The 23,644-nt window shown below is 55.3% G+C and overlaps 10 protein-coding genes across 10 annotated transcripts; 5 read left to right on the top strand and 5 right to left on the bottom strand.

The window, feature by feature from the left end:
* Positions 1 to 158: 158 nt before the first annotated feature.
* P152DRAFT_505103 (apolipo protein A-I binding protein-like protein) lies at positions 159 to 1,260 on the top strand (the record flags this gene model as incomplete). The annotated part of the gene is made up of 7 exons (XM_033682417.1): positions 159 to 170; positions 216 to 324; positions 406 to 471; positions 521 to 615; positions 666 to 762; positions 822 to 1,050; positions 1,109 to 1,260. The coding sequence occupies 7 exons, from the start codon at positions 159 to 161 to the stop codon at positions 1,212 to 1,214; spliced, it is 714 nt and encodes a 237-aa protein (XP_033538116.1). The 3' UTR covers positions 1,215 to 1,260.
* A 1-nt stretch (position 1,261) lies between these two features.
* Positions 1,262 to 2,907, bottom strand: P152DRAFT_379480 (FAD dependent oxidoreductase; the record flags this gene model as incomplete). The annotated part of the gene is made up of 3 exons (XM_033675701.1): positions 1,262 to 1,461; positions 1,509 to 2,490; positions 2,680 to 2,907. Coding segments are annotated over 3 exons (1,410 nt in total), but the record flags the coding sequence as incomplete, so codon positions are not given.
* Positions 2,908 to 6,514: 3,607 nt separating this feature from the next.
* P152DRAFT_125940 (glycoside hydrolase family 17 protein) lies at positions 6,515 to 7,882 on the bottom strand. Its single transcript, XM_033673734.1, has 3 exons — positions 7,288 to 7,882; positions 7,082 to 7,235; positions 6,515 to 7,027 (listed from the first exon to the last, which is right to left on the bottom strand). The coding sequence occupies exons 1-3, from the start codon at positions 7,779 to 7,781 to the stop codon at positions 6,800 to 6,802; spliced, it is 876 nt and encodes a 291-aa protein (XP_033538114.1). The 5' UTR covers positions 7,782 to 7,882; the 3' UTR covers positions 6,515 to 6,799.
* A 788-nt stretch (positions 7,883 to 8,670) lies between these two features.
* Positions 8,671 to 10,222, bottom strand: P152DRAFT_125938 (uncharacterized protein). The gene is made up of 2 exons (XM_033673733.1): positions 9,946 to 10,222; positions 8,671 to 9,900 (listed from the first exon to the last, which is right to left on the bottom strand). The coding sequence occupies exons 1-2, from the start codon at positions 10,027 to 10,029 to the stop codon at positions 8,920 to 8,922; spliced, it is 1,065 nt and encodes a 354-aa protein (XP_033538113.1). The 5' UTR covers positions 10,030 to 10,222; the 3' UTR covers positions 8,671 to 8,919.
* A 707-nt stretch (positions 10,223 to 10,929) lies between these two features.
* Positions 10,930 to 12,180, top strand: P152DRAFT_470498 (beta-lactamase/transpeptidase-like protein; the record flags this gene model as incomplete). Its single annotated transcript, XM_033680980.1, has 4 exons — positions 10,930 to 11,020; positions 11,070 to 11,518; positions 11,584 to 11,835; positions 11,989 to 12,180. The coding sequence occupies 4 exons, from the start codon at positions 10,930 to 10,932 to the stop codon at positions 12,178 to 12,180; spliced, it is 984 nt and encodes a 327-aa protein (XP_033538112.1).
* A 224-nt stretch (positions 12,181 to 12,404) lies between these two features.
* P152DRAFT_446132 (RNA-binding domain-containing protein) lies at positions 12,405 to 13,139 on the bottom strand (the record flags this gene model as incomplete). Its single annotated transcript, XM_033677905.1, has 5 exons — positions 12,405 to 12,516; positions 12,567 to 12,758; positions 12,820 to 12,864; positions 12,918 to 13,024; positions 13,074 to 13,139. 5 exons carry the CDS (start codon positions 13,137 to 13,139, stop codon positions 12,405 to 12,407), a joined length of 522 nt encoding a protein of 173 aa, XP_033538111.1.
* Positions 13,140 to 13,372: 233 nt separating this feature from the next.
* On the top strand, positions 13,373 to 16,397 carry P152DRAFT_511247 (uncharacterized protein). The gene is made up of 3 exons (XM_033682703.1): positions 13,373 to 13,798; positions 13,857 to 14,879; positions 14,926 to 16,397. The coding sequence occupies exons 1-3, from the start codon at positions 13,478 to 13,480 to the stop codon at positions 16,207 to 16,209; spliced, it is 2,628 nt and encodes an 875-aa protein (XP_033538110.1). The 5' UTR covers positions 13,373 to 13,477; the 3' UTR covers positions 16,210 to 16,397.
* Positions 16,398 to 18,521: 2,124 nt separating this feature from the next.
* Positions 18,522 to 19,320, top strand: P152DRAFT_381979 (uncharacterized protein; the record flags this gene model as incomplete). The annotated part of the gene is made up of 3 exons (XM_033675746.1): positions 18,522 to 18,741; positions 18,828 to 19,141; positions 19,201 to 19,320. Coding segments are annotated over 3 exons (654 nt in total), but the record flags the coding sequence as incomplete, so codon positions are not given.
* A 1,620-nt stretch (positions 19,321 to 20,940) lies between these two features.
* On the top strand, positions 20,941 to 21,677 carry P152DRAFT_125823 (uncharacterized protein). Its single transcript, XM_033673732.1, has one exon. The coding sequence runs from the start codon at positions 21,083 to 21,085 to the stop codon at positions 21,563 to 21,565; it is 483 nt and encodes a 160-aa protein (XP_033538108.1). The 5' UTR covers positions 20,941 to 21,082; the 3' UTR covers positions 21,566 to 21,677.
* On the bottom strand, positions 21,610 to 23,158 carry P152DRAFT_389284 (uncharacterized protein; the record flags this gene model as incomplete). The annotated part of the gene is made up of 3 exons (XM_033675975.1): positions 21,610 to 22,050; positions 22,101 to 22,157; positions 22,205 to 23,158. 3 exons carry the CDS (start codon positions 23,156 to 23,158, stop codon positions 21,610 to 21,612), a joined length of 1,452 nt encoding a protein of 483 aa, XP_033538107.1.
* Between the last annotated feature and the right edge of the window lie 486 nt (positions 23,159 to 23,644).

The raw sequence follows: 23,644 nt of genomic DNA, 5'->3' as shown, positions 1-23,644 counted from the left end.
CGAAAAGTTAGAGAAGTCACGATGTTTGGTCATGGTGTTGGGATGACCAGGGGTGATGTAATGGCATCGAGTGGAGCTATACTATCCTCATCCCAACTTCGCAAAAGCGACACTTTCATTTACCAACTATCGAAAGCAAATGTAGCATGGCAACTAAAATGGCCCTCCGAGTATGTCACTTTCTACGACAATAGAACACGCCTAACTTCAATTAGACCCTCTCCGCAAAGAACGCCGCGGCACTCGACCAGGAGTTAATGAGCTCGGGAGCATTCTCCATCGATCAACTGATGGAACTGGCCGGGCTGTCAGTCTCACAGGCAGGTATGCCAACCCCGCGCGTGAAATCGAGGGTTGAGAATTGGAGAATTGACGGTTGAGAATTGACGGAATTTGATCCTATAGTTTACAAGCTCCAGCCACCAAGTCGTGGCAGGCGGATCCTCGTGGCATGCGGACCCGGGAACAATGGTGAGCATCAATAGAATCCCTACTCAGGATGCGAAATGACCACTGAAAGGCGGCGACGGCCTTGTGGCTGCCAGGCATCTATGGCACTACGGATACCAACCGACGATGTACTACCCGAAGCAGAGCAAGAAGGAGCTATACCAGGTATCCCCCTTGCCCATAAACACCCCCTCTCCCTCCACTGAGCCCATCAGCGCCTCACCAAGCAACTCCAAGACCTCCAAATCCCCTTCACCACCGACTTCCCCACCGCGCTCCAAAACGCCGACCACGTCGTCGATGCCATCTTCGGTACGTATTCTCCCCTTTTTCGTTTCCCCATCTCACCACCATCTCACTTACCTCTCCAGGCTTCAGCTTCTCTGGCGAAGTCCGTGAGCCGTTCCCCCAAGTGATCGAAGCGCTACGCGACACGAAAGTCCCCGTGCTGGCGGTCGACGCGCCGTCGTCGTGGAACATCGAGACCGGACCGCCGGAGGACGGGCCCGGGAAGGGGTTTCAGCCCGGGGCACTGGTTTCACTGACGGCGCCGAAGCCGTTGGTGAAGTGGTTTAGGGGGAGGCATTTTGTGGGGGGGAGGTAAGTTGCTTTATTTCACGTCCGATGACTGAATGGAAAGGTTGCTGAGGCTGTGTAGGTTTTTGACGAAGGAGGTAGCGAAGAAGTATGGGTTGGATATGCCGCCGTATGAAGGCGTGGATCAGATTGTCGAGGTGCCGGCGCAGGGAGAGGGGAGATTGTGAGGGCTGATCTGAGGATGAGGTATCGTTGTAGTCTAAACATGAATTCGACCTTCCTTGTTCTGCACTTCGACGCTGGGCAGATGCCTAGCTCTCTCTATGCGTTCCTCCGAGATGACATACTGCCGTGGGATATCGCCCGCGTGCACCATGGTATCCACGAACGGTTCGTCGAACGACCCCCTTTCCTTCGCCAACAGCATATCCACCACCGCTTTCCCACAGAGCGTCGCATTCGGCATCCCATGGCCTATACCCATTAGCAAAAGATCTTCACCTCCAATGCAGTTCACTCACCCGTATACCCCGCTGACAACCACACCCCCTCCATCCCTGGCACCGCCCCCACCCACGGACACCCATCCCTCGAATACGCCATAATCCCCGTCCACATATACTCCGCCTCCAATGGGCCCTCCGCCACCGTCATCACCTTCCCCAACATCCCCGTCAAATACCCCGCCACCCCCTCATCCACCACCCCATCGTCCACCTCTCCCACATACTCCCTCGTTGCCCCCGCATATCCACCCCCCAACATCATCTGCCCGCCCCCTTCTACCGGCCGCTGAATCAAATAGTCTGGATGGTCGTTATCTCTCGGATCGCCCACCCCCAGAAACCCATAAGAATTCCCCAACCGCTCCCCACCTGTCGCTCGCAGCGCCGACATCTGCCCCCGGCTTGGCACGATCAAATCCGCCAACTCCGGCAGCAAATGCGTCGTATACCCATTCGTCGCTAGCACCACATGCCGCGCCTCGATCGCCCCGCGGTGCGTCGTGATGACCCGGTACCGCGGCCCCCCTGCCATGTCACCGGAATCAGCAATCCGCTCGATTTTTTCGACGGGAGTGGTGGTCTGGAGGTTCAGCCGGCCGGCCGTCACGCACGCCTCGAGGATGTGCGCGACTAGCTTGTACGGCCACAAGCTCCCCGCGATATCGCACACCACCGCGCCCTTCGCGGGATTCCACTTCGCCTCATCACCATCGGGCACCTCGCTCCGTAGTTTGTAGTCCTTCAGGCGCTCCGGATCAGTAACGACAGCGAGGTGTTCAGCGAGGTCAGGTGCGGAAGCGCGCAGGTCGGCGACGGAGGCGCGGGCGTGGGCGAGGAGGGCGGAGGAGTGGAGGGCACGGACGGAGGGGCGGGGGCGGAATTCGCACGGGACGGCGTGCGTAGAGATGTAGGTGGCGACGGAGTGGAAGTTGCGGAGCTCGAAGCGACCGATGGAGGGGGGTTGGTGGAGAAATATGGGTTGGCAGTGGCCGCCGTTCTGGGGGGGTTAGTGGCTGGATGTGAAGTACGTGGGAAATGTATCGCGTAGGAGCAACGAATGGAACGATATATGGTGAGCTCGAGTCTGGAGCGGAACAACGGCATATCACGAAATCAACAGACACAGAAACAGACTGAGCTCGCACTATCGCGAATCACCACATCCAAAAGAAACCACATCACGTACCCTCCCCGTCGCGCCCCAACACGCCTCCCGCGCCTCCAGCATCACGACGCTCAACCCCGCCGCGCCCTCCTCCTCTTTCAGATACCGCGCGACCGACGCACCGGTGATCCCTGACCCGATGATTACGACGTCGGCGGATGATGGTAGGTCTGCGGTGGTGCGGTGGCCGAGGAGGAAGGAGGAGGGCTCGGAGTGCCAGAAGGATTTGGAGGGGGAGGGGGTAGGGAGGGGAGATGGGGTGGAGGGGGGCATTGTGGGGTGGTGGATATAGATGGTGGATACAGATGATAGAGAGTTACGGGAGGGGTAATAATACGTAGAAGTACTTGGTTACGAAGTGGATGGAGCTGGAGCTGGAAGTACGATGGGGATCTTTATATATGCTTCCGAAGACCGGTATGTTTGGTCGTCAAGAGCGCTGATGTTCAGGGTCTAGTCGATCAGAGCCACAAGTTCCGGATTAGGCAGCTTATCCGCCCGATCTGATATTGAGAGCCGAGGGGAGCATGTCAGAGTTAGATAAGGACTTGAGCCATAGATGCGTGGCATATATATAATTCACGACAATGGTGGAGGGATGGAATAATGTTAAGTTCTTAATTGACTCGATGCACGATATCATGACTTATTGGTCGGGTGCTAGCTCCTTGGATTGTAGCATAGACAGACTGATGCAGCATCATTCTACTCTGCTACGGTAATATCTCACTTATTATCACCCGCTTCCATTCAACCAGAAGCCCCTCCAGTCTTTCAGGTCCAATCCCAACCTGATCCCGTCCGGTCTGGTAGGTATACAAGAACATCCCTCAGCGAGGAGCAGACAATTGATCTCTCCGAACAAAGTTCCCCCAATGATGATAATAATAAAAACAGCAAAATGGTATCAATTTTCCCAATTCCCTTCCCATGCAATAAGTCCGTGAATCATCGCCGTTCATGATGCAGATAAAAGAAGGCAACACCCGGTGACCCGGCACCACGGGGAAGGGAAGAAAGCGCAAAATATGTTCGGCCGTTAAGAGGGCGTGTCGTTGCGCTCGTCACGAATCCGGTTCGTATAAATCAATCAGTGCGAAATCAATCCATGCGATGGCAAGCCACAGCGAAAAGGCACGCGCCGTGACCAATACTAGTACCGGTCACGAGAGCCACCACTATTGCTCATTGTTGCGGCCTAACGCATGCTTGATCTTATCGCGGACGCTGAAGCCGCCGAACAGCCACTGATTATATCGTCAACATCCGACCATCCCAGAAACTCGGAATCAACTCACATCATTCGAATGCCGCCCATACGAGAACCGCTCGAAGTCACTCTCCTGCCCGGAGCTCCGCACGCGTGAATGCTGCGCCATCGACGTCCCCGAGGCGGTGGACGAGGCGGAGGCGTTGGAGGCGTGACGGTCGGACTGCGGGCGAGGCGAGGCGGACGACATGGTGTGGCGGCGGTGATCGACGACTGGGTCCGCGGGCGAGGGGGAGCGTGAGCGGGTGCGGGTGCGGGGTCGGTCGTTGGGGGAGGGGCGGACGGTGGAGCGGGAGCGGGAGCGGGAGCGGTGGGGGATGTGGGATTTGAGGGCACCGAAGAAGCGGTCGGTGGGGGAGGAGGGGGAGGGGGAGGGGGCGGTGGCAGGAGGGGTGGAGGTGGGGAGGGGGGAGGTGGAGGTAGTGGAGACGGTGGAAGTGGTGGTGAGGGAGGTGTCGGCTGTGGTGGTTCGTTGGACGCAGATGGGTTGGGGGGAGGGAGGGGGTGGCATTGGTGGTGAGTCGATGTGGATATGGAGCTGGCAGTGGTGGACACTGGAAGCTCGACTGGTTGGATTGATTGAGGGTGACTTGGCGGACAGTTGAACAGTTGATTCAAGATCAAGAGGGAAAAGATAAAACCACAGTAGGAGGGGATCCTCCAGTATTTATTTGCAAGCCACCAGGACTCTCAATTGCTTATTCGATTCCACATCCTCATCCTGACCGAACTCTCGATGGCCCACATACATGATGCCAGGAATAACTCCGCTAATAGGTCGCGGGACGCGGATGCTTCACCAGACTGGGGTCAGGGACTCAGGGTATGCGGAATTCCCGTTCACAGGGACTGAAGGACTAGAGGGGCATATCATTTAGAGGCGACGCTTGACCCCACTGGAGGCTCAAATGGACACAATCCCGGCTCATCGCCGGTCTATCACCGGTCGAGCCATTGGTCAAGCATTCCGGTCAGTGAGCAATGGTAATGCCAACGTGGTTCCTCCGCCAGCCCTGGGGCCAATTGGCCAGTAAGGGTTGGGCACGATGTGCTTTCGGTCCTCCAGTCTGGAACGACCGGAACAGATGGGTGATTCGCTGCGGTGAATCGGTCTAGTAACGCAGCATGACTCCGTCCTGCAGACTGCAGAGGGACAATTGGAAGGTGGAGATTGGAGAACAATGAGGTCAAGTGCCAATTCGTCATTCGATAACCGACCGGACAACAGCATGCCGTTCTGGTGGGACAGCCCTATTACCCTAAGTCCCATTCTGGAATAAACCCCAAAGGACCAGTAAGTTAGTGTTAGTTAATAGTTATTAGCACGTCAAGAAGTCGGGGACGCAGAGAGTCCCAAGTGTCGTGCAGTTCGGATGATCCCCAGGTCACATGCAGCGGTGAAGCTTTCGCTGAATCATCCCATGGACCAATCACACCATGCCTTGACCAGAATTGTGGGTCTTATTTGCGGCCTCAGTCCTCCCCACACCGCTCACCTCCGAACGTCGTCAACCGACCGTCATGCATATCAAGAAATGCCAATCTCCAATATCCCACCACTATGTCTTGGCTGTCTAACATGGAATTGATTGAAGTAATAACAACAGACAGGAATGCATAATATCGCCAATCCAATCCCGAATCATCAGATGGATGCGATATGACATCTCTATCCCATCGGACCTCGCCAAATGTCTCCTCCTCTCCGCACCAATCCCTCCTCTAGTCCCCTCCCAAGTCCCAGTCCATTTCACCACATCCCGTCACCGCGAACCTCGACAGTGTGACATCAAGAATTCAAGATCCGCAAGGATGAAACTCGACGGCGCCATGCCAGCCTTACTTATCATGGGTTAAGTTGCGGAAGCGTCGGAAATATTCCTCCCCAATCGGCTCCATGGTGAGATTGGTGACGCGGCTCGTGAAGTTGTCACCTCGTGACCTGGGATTGGCATGCCGATATCCGAGCAGCGCGGATCGACTACCGGCCACCGGGAAGGGGATGGCCCTTTGCTCGCGAAGCTACGAATCATGATTCGAGGAGATAGGTGCAGAATTCAAGCTTTGAGGTCGGCGCTAGTTATCGTATCTATCGAAATTCGGACTACAATCTCTAGATGGCTCGTTTGGGTTGTTCTTCGTGCCTTCGAGAAGCAAGGGTGCCCAACCGTCAAGCATTGCCTGTTGAGCCCTTCGAGGGGTATCTCGTATCTGCGTTTCCTTTTTATTGATCCTTCGGAGCCTTATCGGGTGTTCATGTTGCTCAGGGACCGTTTTATGAGCTTTCTGACATCCTGTCATACCGTCTGAACCATCCCCTCAATGTTGTGGATCGTGAGGCAAGGCCTCATACGCTCGCAATGATGACCTTGGCGAGACTTGCATTCTATCGCTCGATATGGACGCCGACAGCAGTTCTCTGCCGATTAAGCTCACTACCGAATTTCATTAATCTATGGCCTATGGTCATGTGGCCAGTTTGTTATGCACCACTCCTCGTGTGACGCAAACCGAGTCTGCCCAACAACCTGGGTGCTGGGATGTTCATCTAGGATCGTTCCGTCCATCCCGCGTTTCCGGAGGATTTGATGATTTATCTACAGTAGTCATTGAGCCGCACGGCTGATCGTCTATCCGCGCGGCCTTCTTAGTACAAATGGGTCAGGAATCAAGATTTTAGTGTCTGATCCGTTCGGCTTGGGGTATGTTCATCAATCCGGACTTCCGGAGCTTGGACAGGCAAGAGGGGGTCATATGATGTTCGATTTTACATTATATTTCAGTGATTTCAGTTCCAGGCCCCCAAGTCCAGATCCTCTCCCTATCTTACTCTATCTTGTCCACCCTATGTCGTCATATCTATCTACCCATCTAGCACGTGAGATCATATAGCGGGTTTCCATCTTGTCCGATCACACCGAAGCTGGGCGTCGACGTGTAGTCCTGATACGCATACCAGAACGTGTGGCCCTCGTTGAACGCCTCGCATGCTACCTGCTTCCAGTACTCCTGCGCATTCCACACACTCGCTTGCGCCGCTCCGAAGTCATCGCCGGTAACCGGCCATCCGGTCTCGGTCATCCAGACCCATGTGCCGGGCTGGAAGGGAAGTTAGCAGAAATCCTCGAATTATGGCTAGGAGGAGGGACATACCTTCACGGCGTTGACGACGTCGCGAGTCGCTTGCACGCTGGCCCAGTAGACGCTCGCGCTGTTCGCGATATCCGCGCCCTGCCAGTATGGATAGCCTTGATGGGCCACGAAGTCCGAAGCTTGAATAACTGCCTCATTCGCGCCGTCCACCCACCTACGGCAAGTCAGCTCCATCCATTATCATATTAACCTCTCAGAAAACTCACGCCGTCCATGTATCCGCATGCCCCACTTCCTTCTCCACCCCCAACGCCCTCACCATTCCCCTCACATCATAAATCTTCCCCGCCAGTACCTCCGCTGTTACCTCCCCGCGATACAGATCCTCATTCCCCACCATAATCGCCACGATCCACTCATCTCCAAACTCCCTGATCGCCGCCTCCAACGCCACCTTCTCCCGCTCGAAATGCGCGTCGTCCTGCGTCCACACACCGACGAGCAGCTGCGTCCCCGTGTCGAGGGCGGCGGGCACCGCGTTCGCGAGCGTGTCGCAGTCGGAGGTCGCGAAGGTGCGGACGGTGGTGAAGTGCCCGGGCAGGCTGGCGAGCTGGGTGAAGGCGTGGGCCCAGTCGTCGCGGGTTTTGCAGGTGCCGTCGGGGTTGTTGGCGCCGACGTTGAAGCCTTTCCAGTAGGCTTCGGCGAGGGAGAGGTGGGAGAGGGCGAGGAGGGCGGTGGTGGTGAGGGCGGGGAGGCGCATAGTGTTGATGACTAGTAGGTAGACGGGGATCAAGCGATTGACTCGGAAGGATTTGAAGTATGGAAATGGAAATATATTATATTATAAGGTATATGATGGAAATGGATAATAGAGAATAGGAAATCGAAAGTTCAAAGGATATGCAGTTGTATTTCTACCAGCTCGATCGGTACAAATCGTCTGGTACCGAGCGATGATCAACAATGTGGAGCCAATATTTTGGTCTGGCCCTTCCAGCTTGCCACCGCATGCAGGACCACTGCCCCCTTTATTCGACTCTTTTAAGCATACAGACATCACTCCAATACCACTCATGTAACCCCATCTTACCCAATTTGCCCTTCCTGGCACATACCCTACCCATGGAACCCGCACTGTTCGTACCTCGAGCCGCCATATCAGCAGCGGCCGTTGAGAGCACGAGCAGACCTATGGGAGGCACGGCAGATCGATCGTTGCCCATCAGGTGCGACCCGTCCGTATTCGCAGGAATTGGCTCCTTTCGGGACGCGTCAGGTGTCGGAGTCGGGGAGCGATCTGGCCAGCCGGGTCGCCGACTTTCTGGGAACTTGACCGCGCAAGTCCCAGACTCACGTCTCTCTCGCTACCAGCGCGATCTTGGGGTACCATCGGAACGCTAGGATATTTTCATCCGACGCTAGGGACTGGTGAATTCGGCTGGCACGGCAGAGATGCAGCGTTGGCAAGCTTTGGGGGGTTCATTCCATTCTTCAGGCAACCTGATTCAGGGCGTCTGACGTGGAGAAATAGTTGAAGGATGAGGGAATTCGACGTCACTTGTGGAATTGGGCTATTTTCGGTGGTGGAGTTTGCATTGCGCTAACCGAATTAAGCTAGGACTTGTCGATCTATGCTCAATAGTAAGTAGAATTGTTAAGGAGATTGAGACGAAGTACACAGGGTACAATTAAGGGGGATATTGGAAGAGTAGCCAATCGTGATGATTAGAAGATCAAGAAACGATCCTTTTTACTCTAGTGCGGAATGGAGCACTGCTCTTCCAGACACAGCATGAAAGCCAAATCGACCATATCAGTGTCAATTGTAGCGGTGCTATCCGTATGGGGTACGCCTATGCGTATGCCGCATATCAAGCGTGGTATCATACCCGCTTGTATCACCGCCCTTCCGCGGCCGCCATAATATCCTTCTCCAAATCAATCCGCTCAAACATCGGGATCCTGCCCCTGAACCCCTCTCCGGGCCTCACAGCCACCCCAATCATAAAGTCCTCCTCCCGCCCCCGAATCTCCAACGCCACATCCGTCTGCTCCACCCCGTTTAGATACGCCTCCGCATCGCTCATACTCCCCCCCCAGACCCCCGCGACGGTTCCCGGCTTCGGACTCTTCACGTTCCGAAACTCGAGATCCTGCAGCCAGTCCGCCATCATCCCCTCGCCGGACATCTTGATGTATGCCTCCTTGTAGCAGTAGAATGCGTAGAAGCGGCGGAGCTTCGCGTCGACGATCAGGTCGGAGCTCAGGGCGACGTTGGAGCCGTCGGCGCGTCGGACGGAAAAGGTTTGGTCTTTGACAAGGCACCGGTCGGGACGCCCGGGCGTGGACTCGATCTCTTTGGCAGAGAGAACCGTGCCGTCGGGGAGGGGGAGGCCAGACGGGTCGATGTTGTATTTCATGTCCCAGCATTCATCCGCGGAGAAGAACTCGGAGAACGTGTCCACCCAGCCGTCGAAGCGCTCCCGGTCAATCGTGCGGCAGTCATTCCGCTCGTTCACACAAGTGATATCCACACCCACCTCCGTCCCCCTCTTCCCACCCTCGCGTGCCCTCCCCCCATCTTCCAGCTCCTCCACCACCCCCACCAACGCCACCAGCCCTGCCTGATGACTCACATTAAAATCCACCCACCGCCCCCTCCCCGCCCACTCCTCCCTCACGGCCGGCTTGCCATGCACCGGATCCCCCCGCCTCGGAAACTCCATCGCCGCCCACGGCCCCCCGGACCCGAGATACCGTGCGGTGAACAGCCGCTTCAGCAGCGCGGAGCCGAGTGCCATGCGCGCGTCTTGGATGAAGTGTTTGCTGAGGGTTTTGGCGCGCTCGTCGGAGGTGAGGAGGGAGAGGGCGGCGGTGGCCTGGAGGGGTTAGCGGGGTTGCGGGGGGTGGGGTAGTGAGGTTACCGAAGAGGAGATGTGGTCGCCGGGCCAGAGAGAGCGGACGTCGAGGAGCCAGCATATGAGCTGCGATGGGTGTTGGGTGGACATGGTGGCCGATTGTATGTCTCACCGGGACAATGGCTTCTTTGCGGTTACCCAATCTGTCACCGCAATGACATGTGGTTAGGATGGGCTTGCGTGGTGGTGACGACGCGACGCAATTGAGGCCAATTAAAACAGGTATCCGTAATCAAGAAATGTGCGCGGTCCCGGCGGTGGTCCCGCAGCTTCATCGCAGTTTCGGCGTCCGAATTTGTGAATCCTCGGATCGAGACATCGCTTCTGTTTTGATTATACCTGAGTTCGATTTGCTTGGAAGTAGAACAAGTTGCATTTCCATATGTGCCGTAAAAAATGTTTTCTTCCTTGCTCTTGATCTCCGTATGGCTTGAAGCTCATTGCTATGAAGTTGGTTAAATTTGGTACCTTAGGGCGATGTCTTCAAGTGGTGCCACGACGCTGGAAACGGCTAGTCTGGTGACGAGCGCCATAAATCATAATACGCGTTGCTGTAGTTTATCTCGCTTCTTCATTACCATCTTTCCACCTCATTTCAATGCGCCTCAACGACGCTGGGATGGCTTATCGGTCGTGGATCATTCGATTCTTCACAACTCGAATTCAGAAAGGACTGCCATGCAACCAAGCTTGTTTGCAACTATGATATGGAATAATGGAAGTACTATACAAATCGACCCCAGTAGGTAGGACTCCTGTACATGAAGAAATATCAGATCGGATCATCGGGTGATATAGTACGATTTGCCAATTGTCCACGTATAAATTCTCTGAGGTTTCGAGGCCATGTTTCTTGTTTAAATCGATTCAAGTCAGTATACATTTGAGTAGTTCAAGCGAGTTCCTTTCTAGTAGTTGAGGATCAAGTGTTTCGTTTCATTCGACCCTCTACAGCTTTCAAAGATCCTAGTCAACTCTTTCAAGAGAATTATGGAAGATTTGGACAGTCTATTACCAAAGCTCACAGCAAAAGGGGCCAACGTCGTCCCAGGTGTGGTCCTATCTGCCGTAACGAAAGATGGTAGGTAGGTTAGCCTGCTTAAGACTGTACCCACTGAGAGAGAGCGCAGGCAAATCATTGTACTCCAAGGCCTCCGGATATGTCTCCCCGGACCCTTCAGCAGCTGATATATCCTTCGAAAATACCTTCAGTCTTGCGTCCTGCACCAAGTTAGTGATAACGATCGCCGCGTTGCAATGCGTAGAACGAGGACAAATCGCCCTCGATGATGAAGTGATGAACTTACTCCCTGAGCTGGTGACATTGGAAGTCATGAGCCCCAACCAGGGGCCAGATACGGTCGACAACCAGTTTCTCTTCCGGCCTCGAACCAACCCGATCACTCTCCGGCACTTCTTGACGCACACGAGTGGGCTAGACTACGATGCCATGAACCCTAACCTGAGGATGTGGCGAGCATCCCGGGGTGAGCTACCTACGTGCTTCGCCGGAGGCTCGAAAGAGACACTTCTCTACTCCCTACTCCAGGAGCCTGGGGAAAGTAGTCCTACGGGACTAGTTTGGACTGGGCCGGGTGGCTTGTGGCACGATTAAACAAGATCACCCTCGAAGAATATATACAGACGCATATTTTCGAACCGCTGGGCATGACATCGACCACGTTCCATCTGGACGTGTGGGACAATGTGAAGAAGCGCCTAGTATCGATGAGCACGCGGGACCCGGACGGCACGGTCATTCCGACGCAGCAGATTTTGCCAGGAAAGGTCGCGGAGGAGCTGGGGGGAGCGGGCCTCTACTCGACGGTCGGCGATTACAAGGCGATGCTGGTGGATTTAATGCAAGAGGAGCCGACGCTGTTGAAGAAGGAAACGGTTGACATAATGTTACAGCCACAGCTTCCGGCGAAGGGATCGCAGTGCGGTATTTACAGGCGTTCTACCCAGCTTTCTCAGGGCAGATGGGCGCTACCGGACCTCCGCCTGATGACATGAATTTTGGGCTTTGGGGGGGTATATCTCACGCAGGATGCGGCGGAGGTCGGGTTGAAGAAGGGAACACTGTTCTGGGGCGGCGCTGGGAATTTGTCGTGGTTTATGAACCAGGAGCGGTGCGTTGCAGGCTTCTATGCGAGCCAGCTCTTGACGTTCGTTCCCGACACGATTACGGGGCAGCTCAACCTTGCCTTCCAGAGGAAGATCTCGAAACTCATGGGATGAGATTGAGGAGGCGAAAGTCGAATGTATTTAGTTTGTTCGAGCTCCACCCCAGCGCGATTCGGTTTGAAAAAGAGGGTTTCCATGATTTACAGCCATAAGCGACACCCGCAAGCGACGAAAGAGGAATTAAACCCGGTATAAACTCCCGTTGCGAGCCCCGAGCTCGCCTAGATGCCTGATATGATCCGTAACGCCTTGTTTGAACGAGGTAGCAGCCGTCCTCCTCACTTGTACCCCTCTTGCATCGTGTCCGAGATTGCCCTGCCGTAGCCCCCGCGTCCTGGATCATATTCCTCTCGGTATTCATCTCGGACCTGTCCACCCGACTTTCCACGCCTGCGATCCATTAGCGATGCCTCACTGCTCGTGATACTAGCCAATCGTACCCGTACTGTCGCCCTTCTACGAAGCCTTCGTCGAGATCCGTTCTGATGATGCGTTCATCGAGCTTCGTCCCGCCGATGTACTTCATGCAGTCTAATGCGTCTTGGTGGTTGTAGTATTCGACGAAGCAGAACCCGCACGGCGTCTTCTGGAATCGATCGAGGCCCATAACCAGCCGCTTGATCTCACCGCATCTGTACAGGGCCAGTGGTCAGTCATTCATCTACAAGCTAGGAGAACCTTGGTGCAACTCACTTTGCGAAGAGCTCGTGGATCTGCTCCTCTGTTGTATAGAATGACCTGATAACGCGTTAGAGGGATGCTCTGAACCAATGTGAATGAGTGGCTCTTACAGATTCCCTACGTAGAGTGTCGTCGCATCGCGGAGTTTGTCCTCAAGCTCGGACGGCCTGTCCTTGGGCTCATCACCTTCACGGTCGCGGTGCTTTCGCTTTCTACTCTGAAGTGATGTTAGTCGAGAAGATGCATGGATACACAGCTGTGCGAACCTTGTTGGTGGTGTATGAGCTGGGCTTGTCTAGCCGATCGATCGTGTGCCTATCCCGTGGAAGCATCTTGTCATCTCACGGATGGTGTGCCGGCGAAGCAGATGATCGGGAGAATGCAGCTTTGAGATTGAGCAGGGAAAGTCGCAAGAAAGTCACCAGAATATCTGTATCTTCACTTGTCATGAATTGTCTTGAATGAGTGAATGGAAGTTGCAGGGATGAGCTCTGATTGGTCCAAGCTCCGAACGCGGTGAATTGCAGATTCACGTTGTCTAAGACGGTGTTGATGAAGGACTAAAGATCACTTGGGTGTTGATAATATAATCCCACTCTCCAGTTTCTCATGTTATAAATCCCATCTGGGAACTGGAGAACGAAGAAACCTAGTTTTAGATCTCCGAAACATGGTGCGCGTCCTCAACTACACGCCTTCCTGGCTCTCACGCCTCTCCCCCGACGCAAATATATTTGCGAATACCGCGCCACGGAGCCCGGCGAGACCATCGAATGGCACGAAGAAGGCCGGAGCTGCTGCTGTTCCACTGAAGAAGGTAGCCTATCGAGGAACGCAGATCTTCGTCGCGGTGGGAAACGAGGTTAGATGGACGGATCTCCAGAGACTGAAGGATGAACACCAGGCGAAGGCGAGGAGACGATTGTCTCGACCGCGTGGTCACTCGGTTTCGGATGACGATGAGGACGATGAGGAGGACTACTCTTATACCGTGAGCATTACTATTACAGAAATGGGTTGAATTATCCCGCTGATGTTGAGCAATACAGATCCTCAAGCCAAACTTCGACGGCGAGATTCTCCAACTGATAATCTCACCGAACCAAGACTATCTGGCCATGGTTACAGCGGCAACAGTCCACATCGCGACCATCCCGGAGACCTCCCAGTTGCAGAAAAGCGACCGCGGACCATACCGACTCAAGACTTTCCAACTCGGTCCCACAATCCATGTCATCGAGAAGCCTGCAGTTGCATCGCTCCTATGGCACCCACTTGGACACATGGGCTGCTGTATCGTGACAGTCACCGTCGACGCCGTCGTCCGGCTATGGGAGGTCAGCCGGGAAGACAGATGGTCCTTCGATACCCCCAGCCTCACCATCAACCTCCCCGCTCTTATCGATGCGTCGACGTCGGAGGATGCGATGCGAGCATCAGTAAATAATGCGAACACTGGGTTCTCCCCGGACGATGTGGATATGAAGGTCGCCTCGACGTGCTTTGGCACATCGGACCCATCATTTGGACATGCCTGGTCCGCCACGACGTTGTGGATCGCAATGGCGAATGGATGCGTGTACTCACTCTGCCCGTGTTTGCCGACCAAATGGGAAGCACCACCCGGCTTCTTCAAAGCGGTTAGCACGTACGTCAGTGCGGAGATGTCACCGAACGATTCGAAAAAGGAAGAAAACCTCCAGCTGGATCTCTTGCATCAGTGGTTCACGGAGCTTGAGGGCCAGGAACCGATCAAGGTCAGCGGAAGGCCTGGTTATCCATCGGCGGAAGTTTTCTACCGACCCGTACAACCTGGCCCGATTCCGAAGCTCCAAGGCCCATTCATCCCCGAGCCGGATATCATGGGAGATTGCGAAGTGTCTGACCTTGTAGTCACGGCACTCACGAAACCGCGTGATCTAGACCTCCATGATAGCCTCTATGCCAGCGCTGCAGAGGAGGAAGTACAGTGCCTCTCGTCGAACATCCTATCTCTTCTCACCACCGATGGCAAGGTGTACAATTGCCTCAATCTCACTGGAGTCACCGCAGCTTGGCTGCCTTTTACTTCGGTACGTATCCTGAAAGCTGTTATAAGTCATAACTAATATATCATAGGAAGCAAATGATTCCGACGATGAACCAGATGCAGATGCTTTGCTGAACTTCGAAGTCATCACCCTCCACGACACCGAGCATCTGTTCAAGGCGTCGTTCTCTCCAGACCCTTTCTCGCCATTTACCTACTTTGTCACCGACCTCAACGGAGTTTACTCCCTATCTCTATCTTCTACCGTAGATACATTCATCGACGAGATCGAGGACCCATTGTCAGAACGCCTCTCTTTGCGCCTCGAACAGTGGTTTCAACGGGCCAAATCGATCGTCGACCACGTGCTGCCATTCCCCGAAGCCGTTGCACGCACTAATATCTCCGCCTGCATCACACTCAGTGACTCGGAGATTGGATACTTCCTCCTCACTGCGGCCAACGGGCAACCATTCGCCGCGAACCTAGACATCCCTAGCGACATCCTCGAAACGGACGTCGCCAACGCCAGTGGCTACGACATCGAAGACCTGAACCTCGGCGCCCTAGTCCTTGCGGAACCCCGACATCCCTTCATGCCATCCGACCGACTAGTCGAGGACCCCGGCCTACTTTCCTTCGTCGAGAATGTCATCCCACAACGTCACCGACGACGCTATGAGAACGAAGTGCGCCTCGGCCCCGAAACGCTCGCGATCATGACCGACATCCACCGCTACCTCGCCGAGGAGACGATCGGGATCAACGACGCGGTGTCGGACCTGTTTACGCGATGCGAGCGCCTGCTCGGGGAGTTCCGTGACCAGCTGCAGAAAACGAAGGAGCTGGTGCGGAAAATCGACGCGGTGACGGGGGAGGACGACGACGATTTCCAGACGGACGAGGCGGGGGAGGCGCTGCTCGCGGATGAGAAATTGCGGGAGAAGTTCGCGCGCACGACGGAGCGGCAGCGGGAGCTGGTGGCGCAGCATGAGCGGTTGAAACAGAAGTTGGCGCGGTTGGGGGGCTTGGAGTTGAGTGAGAAGGAGAAAGCGTGGGTGCGGGAGGTGTACCAGGTTGCGGGGGCGATAGAGGGGGGTGAGGTGGAGGGGGGGAAGAAGGGGAAGTCGGTGGTGGGGAGGGTAAAGGAGGTGGCGGGGTTGAAGGAGGAGTTGCGGGGGCGGGTGGAGGCGGTCGTGAGGGTGGGGGAGGGGAAAAAGGGGGTGGAGGGGACGGGCGGTGGGGCGCCGAAGGTGCCGACGGGGTATCGGAAGGCGAGGATGGGGCAGGTGATGGAGATGTTGGCGAGGCAGGAATCTTTGGTGGAGGCGACGGGGGGAAGGTTAGAGCGGTTGAGGGATGTGGTGCGGTGAAGGCCGAAGGGTCGTAGATGCATATTGATATCTTGCATCCGGCTTGGGATTTGAGACGATGCGTGCCTTGAATGAGACAGCAGTTGTTCGATGATGGCATGGGAAACTGGAGTATTACTTGCTAGGCTGCTTGATATAGCTTTCATCACAGCATAGGCGCTTGGAGAGAGCGAATAGTCCGAATTGAGTCTATCTATATTGATAATGCGCGTAGAACCTACTTCCTACAAAGACCGTCGATTGGCCTCCCTTCGGGCCGCTCACGGCATAGAAAGGGGGCAATATCACTCGCTACTTGATGGCTTCGATTCCTGCTATCTGCAACATCGGAGGGCGAGTCCCTCCTTCCATCCATGATCCACTCCGTAACTGCATGAACACCTCCTGTGCCACGAGACGCGTGGAAATTTCGGTCGCTTCCACATGCCCTTGATGTGTGACGACGTGAACCGCCGTCCAGCCAAGCGGCAAACAGGACGCTCAGCGAGGCCCCAAAGGCGGCCTGGTCTGCGCGGATTGGGGTTCCGATATCCCCTTCTGTGCAACGGAAGAGCGTGGAATGCAACATGCCGTTCCATAAGCGCTGGTATTTAGCGATCCGGAGGGCCCCGCTAGATGTATCTACCGATGCTCACGTCACTTCTCAGCATGGGGGAAGACGTTTCCGTATATCCCGCAGACATCACTTGACAGCGGTATTTCCTCTTTGGTGGCATGCAGCCTGATGCTTGAGGTCGGCACCGAATAGACAAACCACATTGAGCCGTTCCTTAACTATCACAGTCCCGAGCTCGAGGATTGGCGGCCCATGCAAGGAAGAGCTTAATGGCACATCGCGGGCATTGGCGAGCTGAGATGATTGGGTCATCGGTTCGAGACTTAATTATGCGAGCAGGTGGTCGATGGGACTATCGTCCATCGGCAAGCTACAATATCTCAAGCGGTCCCAAGGTAGCACCGTGTTACAGCAGCTCCTAAACAGTAGCTGCTTTGCCCTCTTCCGAGATAATCTGGATGTCGAGAAAAGTCTTCCACCCGCTTCTGTTGCGCATCGAGCAATAGCTCAACCATAATGCCGGCCCCTACCTCCGCTGTGCCGCCATGCCACAACGACGGATCACCCCCAGGAGTCGCAACACCCGATCGAGATGCCGGTCGGGACATTTCGTGGCTTCCATCGCTTTCCTTCAAAATGACACTCCTTCAGAGATCACTCACGGTGGTTTGTCCAGTTCGCGATTTTCTAAGGAATATTAGGACTTTAGATTGTGAGCGGGTCGAGCGGGGATGCCCATCTTGGTCGGCGTCCATCCACGGCGGTTCCCATGGCGAGCATCTCCCTGCACGTTGAACAGCGTCGGCGCTTAGGGGCTGCAATCGCTGATTGGACGCGTCGATGCAGGTCGTGCAATGGTCGGGGGCTTTGGAAGAGAAGACTTTTTCGCTATGTGTTCGCATTGTCGATGATATCAAAGTCGGAAATCAAAAAATTAAAATAGAGCCGAGGAACCTGTGGGCCTGAAGGGGATGGACTGTCCGTAGTAGACAATAGGAGGTAAAGGAGGACAATAGGTGAAATGTCAACAATCTCTTTCTGTACCGATACCAAGACAATAATGAAGAACTCCCATCGCAACGGACAATACTCATTGGCGCTGAGGGATCGGGATATGCGGCCCCGACAGACAGCGATGTGCACCATCACGACTGTTCCGCCGCTTGCTTGGCTGGTGATGTGACGAACCGACCAATTGTCTCGCGAAACCGCTCCAATGCCACCGTCCCGTCCCACATTAACATCTGTAATCCCATGTATCTCCAATGCCCTGTTCGGACAAGGTCGAGGAGGTATGGGCGGCCGGATGGCCCAGTTCCCTGGATCGCCATTGAATGCTTATGGACATGGGATGCCTTTTAAGTATGACGGGCGGCCCTCTTGGTTTCTCCGTTGCACCCACCTGACGGACCTCCGCTTTGACCGACTGATTAACTGACTGACTACCGAACTCTCACCACTCTCGGACATCGTCGTCTCTCTCGAAGGTAGACATTGTTTTATTGTTGAGGTTTGCGATATTCAGAGACGTGGATTCTGCCGTCAAATAAGGTTTCCAACCACGCGAAACCGATCTAGATCAGCGCACCGCTCTCTGCTGCTCCGCGCACCCCCGTCGCCCGCATCGAGTTCCAACCCCTCGAACGTCTAGTCCACGGTTGGCGGCGTCGAAACGAAACACATCCAGATCCACGACGGGATCGCTTCTGGGTGTCTCGCCCCCGCCTCCTAACCATCCCCAAATAAACTCACCGAAATGTTCCGGTGCGCGCGGAGGACGCTGGTCGCAATTGCGACGTTATGGAGCGTCGTCGCGGCGCACACCGTCATTGTCTATCCGGGCTGGAGAGGGAACAATCTCCACCAGAACGGCACGACGCCGAGTGGGGAGGTGCCGACGGGAGCGTTGGGGATGAATTGGGATAAGGAGACGGAAACATATAATTTCCCGTACGGGCAACAGTGGATGTATCCATGTGCGTTACCCTCTCCTCCCCCTTGCGATCGGATGCAACCGGTGCGACGATGCATCACGAACACTTACGCTGACATGTTTTCGCAGGCGGCGGCATGCCGACATCCACCAACCGTACCCGATGGCCAATCCACGGCGGCGCGCTCTCCTTCCAACCCGGATGGTTTCCGGGCCATGCGAACGCGCTCGTCTACATAAACATGGGCGTGGGGACCGAGCCGCTGAACATGTCGCTGAACATGGTGCCGCCGTTCCAAATCGTTGGCCCCTCGAACGAGTACTACAACGGCACCGTCTGCCTCCCGCAGGTGCCGTTGCCCAAGGGCCTGGAACCGAAGGTGGGCGACCACGCGACGATCCAGGTGATCGAGACGGCGCAGCATGGGGCCGCGTTGTATAGCGTGAGTAGATCCTCTGGAGACGAACAGCGACCGCCACGAATGGGGCTAATATGCGATAGTGCGTCGATATCATCTTCGACGAGCCGCAGAACGTCGCCGAGGTCAACGAGACCAACTGCTTCAACTCGACGGAGGCGGGGGAGAACATCGAATTCAACCTCGTCTTCGCCACAACGAGCTTGAGTAACAGCGCCAACGCGCTGGTCAAACCCTCCGTCGTCATTACTTCGTTCACGGCGATGCTTGCGGCTGTCCTGATGATCTTATAATCATCGCATTGGAATCTTTCATCCCGGATAGACATCTTTGACGCTCATATCTCAAATCCCACCTGATCTCCTCGGCGATGCTTGCAGCGTCTACCGCGCGTCCATTGGAGGCAGTTTCTCTTCAATTTTCCTTTTCTTGTACAGCATTTCAGCATCCTTCCGGTTCCGGCTCCTTTCCAAAGAAACACCCCTGGGTCTGGCGTTAGTCACGGAGCGAAAACATATTCTCCAATCGAGAAACGATTTTCCCTTATCATCTCATCCACCTCCCCTTTTTCAGCGGGATCTACTCCACCAATCTCCAATAATCTTATGGGAAAATGTGATGTTACGGTGTCGGAGGGTTAGGGGCGCAATGAAGCGTCGGTCTGTCGGTCCTTGACGGGATATTCCTTTGTAATTATTTCCGGCACTTTTTGACTAGCCGATGGGGTCGGGCATTTGGTCGACCTTGGATGGCCGAGTCTGGATGTTGATACCAACGAATTGAAAAATATTCGAAATGATGAGGTTGTGTTTCGACGCATTGTTGATGAACTAGTTTCGTACGCCAGGACTCCAATCTGGCCCTGCCTCCAGTCGATTTCGGCGCAACTACATAGTACATATCATAGGGGATGGTTCGCAAAGGGCATTCTTGTAGAGGTCTTGAACGCCGGATATAGGTCATATATAATAACCGTATTTCGGCATATCGAGTCTGCTCCACGGTCTTGAAATGGTTAATATTAGAATGCTGCGAGGGGACAAAAGCAACGAGGGGCAGTCAAGCGTTATTAGTCTGACAGCTGTTTTTGGAGCCACCATGGTATTTGGAATCCTGCAAAAATCAAGGTGGTCTCTGATACCGATCATGATTAGTGTATGCTACTGCGCGATATCAGCTTTGAGCCATCGGAAGGAAATTGTAGTCTTAAAACAGAGATGTGTCTAAGCACGTGATTTCAACCGAAGATCGTAGATATCCATCAAGGTTTTTGATCTTCCTTTATATCAGGCTCGAATATTAGTGCGAACCATAAAATCCCAAAGAACGGGTTTTATAATCAATATCAAGCCCAGCAAATCCTTTCTACCCGTTGTCCTTTGCGATTTGATATTCATCTTCCTTCCCCTCCTCCCTTAATAAAAGCCCGTTCCCGAGTTTTATATACCCCTCTGAATATCCTCCCCCAATGATCCTCACCACCTAACCTTCCCCCCTCCCAACCATGCCACCCCCCTCCCCAAACACCACCTGGACCACCATCCCCACCAACCCCCGCTCCCGCCGCGCCCCCCCCTCCGCCCCCTCCTCCCCCGCCACCTACGCCCCCCTCTCTGCCGTCCAGCGCGCCTTCACTAAGCAGCAGACCGCATGGCGTGCGACAGCAATGCGAGGCGAGTTGATGCGGCTGCTCGCTCGGCGGTTCGGAAAGCGAGCGACGGTCACCCAGGCGGTGTGCGTAGGGTTGGGGAGCGTGGCGAGGGAGTGGGGGCACGCGCGACGGGCGGGGTGGCAGCTGCTCGCATTTTTGGAGGTCGTGCAGATTTGTAAGTGACAGCTAGATAGGGGGAGGTGGATTGTCGCTTGGAACGGGCGTTCGGCGACGGTCATGGTTGATCGATCGGAATCACTGATTTATCTACGATAGTATCTGAAGGACGAGATGATGCGACGGAACCGATCCGGATGTTCGCGCAGGATCCGCAGTTTGCGGCGACGGACGAGGAGTTTTTGCGGAGTCTGGGGATCGAGATTCTGTGCCTTGCGGACGAGCGCAACGCGGCCCACGAGTTCCATGAGCATGCGTCCTCGACGTTCCTGTACGCCCCGTTCATGCAGTTGGAGACGCTGCTAGAGGAGTTCCTGGCGACAGAGGAAGAGGGGGTGGTGGAGTGTCCGGCGGTGTTTCTGGGTCCGGACATGCGGGACGTGACGGAGGCGCGGTGGAGGGTGGCATTGCGGTGCGGGGAGGGCGAGAAGGGGGTGAGTGAGGGGAAGCTGAGGCGGTTGACGGGGGTGGTGGAGGGGTTTAATGCCGGGAAGGAGGTGGTGACGATGCCGGAGTTCGAGCTGCATGACACGGCGTTGGATTTGGCGTTCTATTTCCAACGGGAGGGGGAGGAGACGGAGGATCAGGGGGCGAAGAACAGCGGGAAGGAGGTCGGGTGAGAAGGGTGTGCACAATCAGGTCCACCGGGGACTCCAGCATCCCATTACTCCTCATCATCCTTCTTCGGCTCTACCACCTCAAACGTCACCTCACTCTGATGCCGCCCCTTTGAGTCGGCCACCGTGGTCTTATACTTCCCACCATTCCACAGATCCTTGATCGTCAGCTCCCGCGTCCTCCCCAAGCTCTCGATATCCCCAATGCGTTCCAGCGTCGCTTCCAGATGCTCGTCGAAGCCCGGCTGGCTGCAGACCTGGCGGAACGCGTTCATCATCGGCACCGAGTCGGCGCGCACCATGGCGTTGGATCCGATAGCGAAGACGTTGATGTGGTCGTAGCTTTGGATGAAGTCGGCTCGGGTCATGATGTATCGGGCTTCATGTAAGGGGATTTCGGGGAGGACGTGGCCCTTCTCTGAGTCGTAGGTGCTTTCCATTTCCTTCTCTCGGTCGACTAGGGCCTTAGCGAGGACCATTGCAGCGGACTAGCTGGTTAGTGAAAAGTGATGGAGAGATAAGGGGATGGGTGACTTACAGCGTATTTCTGCTGGTCCATGACATCGTCGTCCATCTCCATACCGAGAATCCAGCACTAACCGTTGTCAATAATGTTTCCGCGGACAATGATGGTCACCATACCTGACTCAACAACCACGTCTTCTCCGCCTGGCAAATCTGCTTGCACACCTCCAACATATCCTTACTTTTCGCCACGCGACTCAGATGCGTCAACCTCCCCCCAATCATATCATACACCTGCTCCAAGGTTTCCATGCTCGGCTTCTCGCTGCGGTATCTCATCCGATATTGTTGTAGTGCCATCAAACTCGTCTTCTTCGGCAAGTCCCCAACCGCCATCACCTGCATCCTCGTCGCATAGTTCTTCAACCGTTCATACACCCAATAATCATCACTATTCAACACCACAGTCACCAAATTGCTCGCCGCCCACTGTTCCGCCCGTTGCTGAATCAACTCGATCAGATCCTTCCCATCCTCGTCATCCCTCACCAAATGCACGCTATTGATGATCAGAATCAACGGCCGCCCCACCTCCTTCCGCCGCTTCAGCGCCACCTTCTCCATCTTGTTGAACGCCCGCTCCACGTCCAGCAGCGCCGACGCGTCGCGCGGCCCGCGGATCGAGAACAGCGACCCGATGTTGTCCTCGTGGTACTCGAAGTCCAGCGCCTTGCCTAGCCGCACGCGGAAGATCTCCACGTCGGCGTGCGCCTCGAACATGGCGCAGCCCTCGCCATCGACCTTGGCCATGGCGTCGATCAGCATGGAGCTCTTCCCCGTGCCCTTCTCGCCGATGAGGAGGTGGTAGTGACCCGTGTCGCGGCCGGCGACGATCTCGTCGATCTTGCGTTGCTCAGGGCGCGGGATCCAACGGTCCTCGTCGTCGGTGTCGGCGAGGAGGGACGTGTGGTTGGTTCGGGACTTCTGGGCGAGCTCGAGGACGGGGTCGCCGGGCTTGAAGGCGTTCTCCATCTTCTCGAGGATGTGATACTTGTAGTAGCGGGTGTAGCTGTAGCCGACGAGGCCCAGGATGGAGATGGACGCGAAGGTGGTCATGGCCGCTTCGAACATCTTGAACGCGGTGCGGCCCCGTTCGCCATCCGGTTTCTCTCCATCCGGCCTCTCGCCGTCCAGTTTCCTGTCCTGCTGCGGTTTCCTTGCTTTTTTATTCCCCTCGCCATCATCGTCGTCCTCGGGACCGGGCGCATTGCTAACCACTTGGTTCGTCCCCGCGGTGGAGGGCGAGGGGTCAACGCTGACGATGGTCTGCCGCCACGTGATCGGTTGGGCGCGAAACTGTTGGATGGCACTCCGATGGACGCGGAACCCGAAGTCCCGAGCTCTTGCGCCTTTCATGAATCCTGATGCATGTTGTACGATGGGCCTTGTTGCCATTCTGGCGGTTTAAGCGGATGGGAGGCCCTCTTTGCCAAGTGTTCCCGCAGCGACACCAAGACGGCGTGTTTGATGATTTGTCCCAACGCGCAGGTAAGCAACGCGCTTAAGCGCGTGTCCACGGACTGAAGGCCATGGTATTTAGGGTTATGTCGAATTGGT

This window comes from Eremomyces bilateralis, assembly GCF_010015585.1.
Source record: "Eremomyces bilateralis CBS 781.70 unplaced genomic scaffold P152scaffold_2, whole genome shotgun sequence".
NCBI lineage: Eukaryota > Fungi > Ascomycota > Dothideomycetes > Eremomycetales > Eremomycetaceae > Eremomyces > Eremomyces bilateralis.
This window is presented reverse-complemented; position numbering and strand designations above follow the sequence as displayed.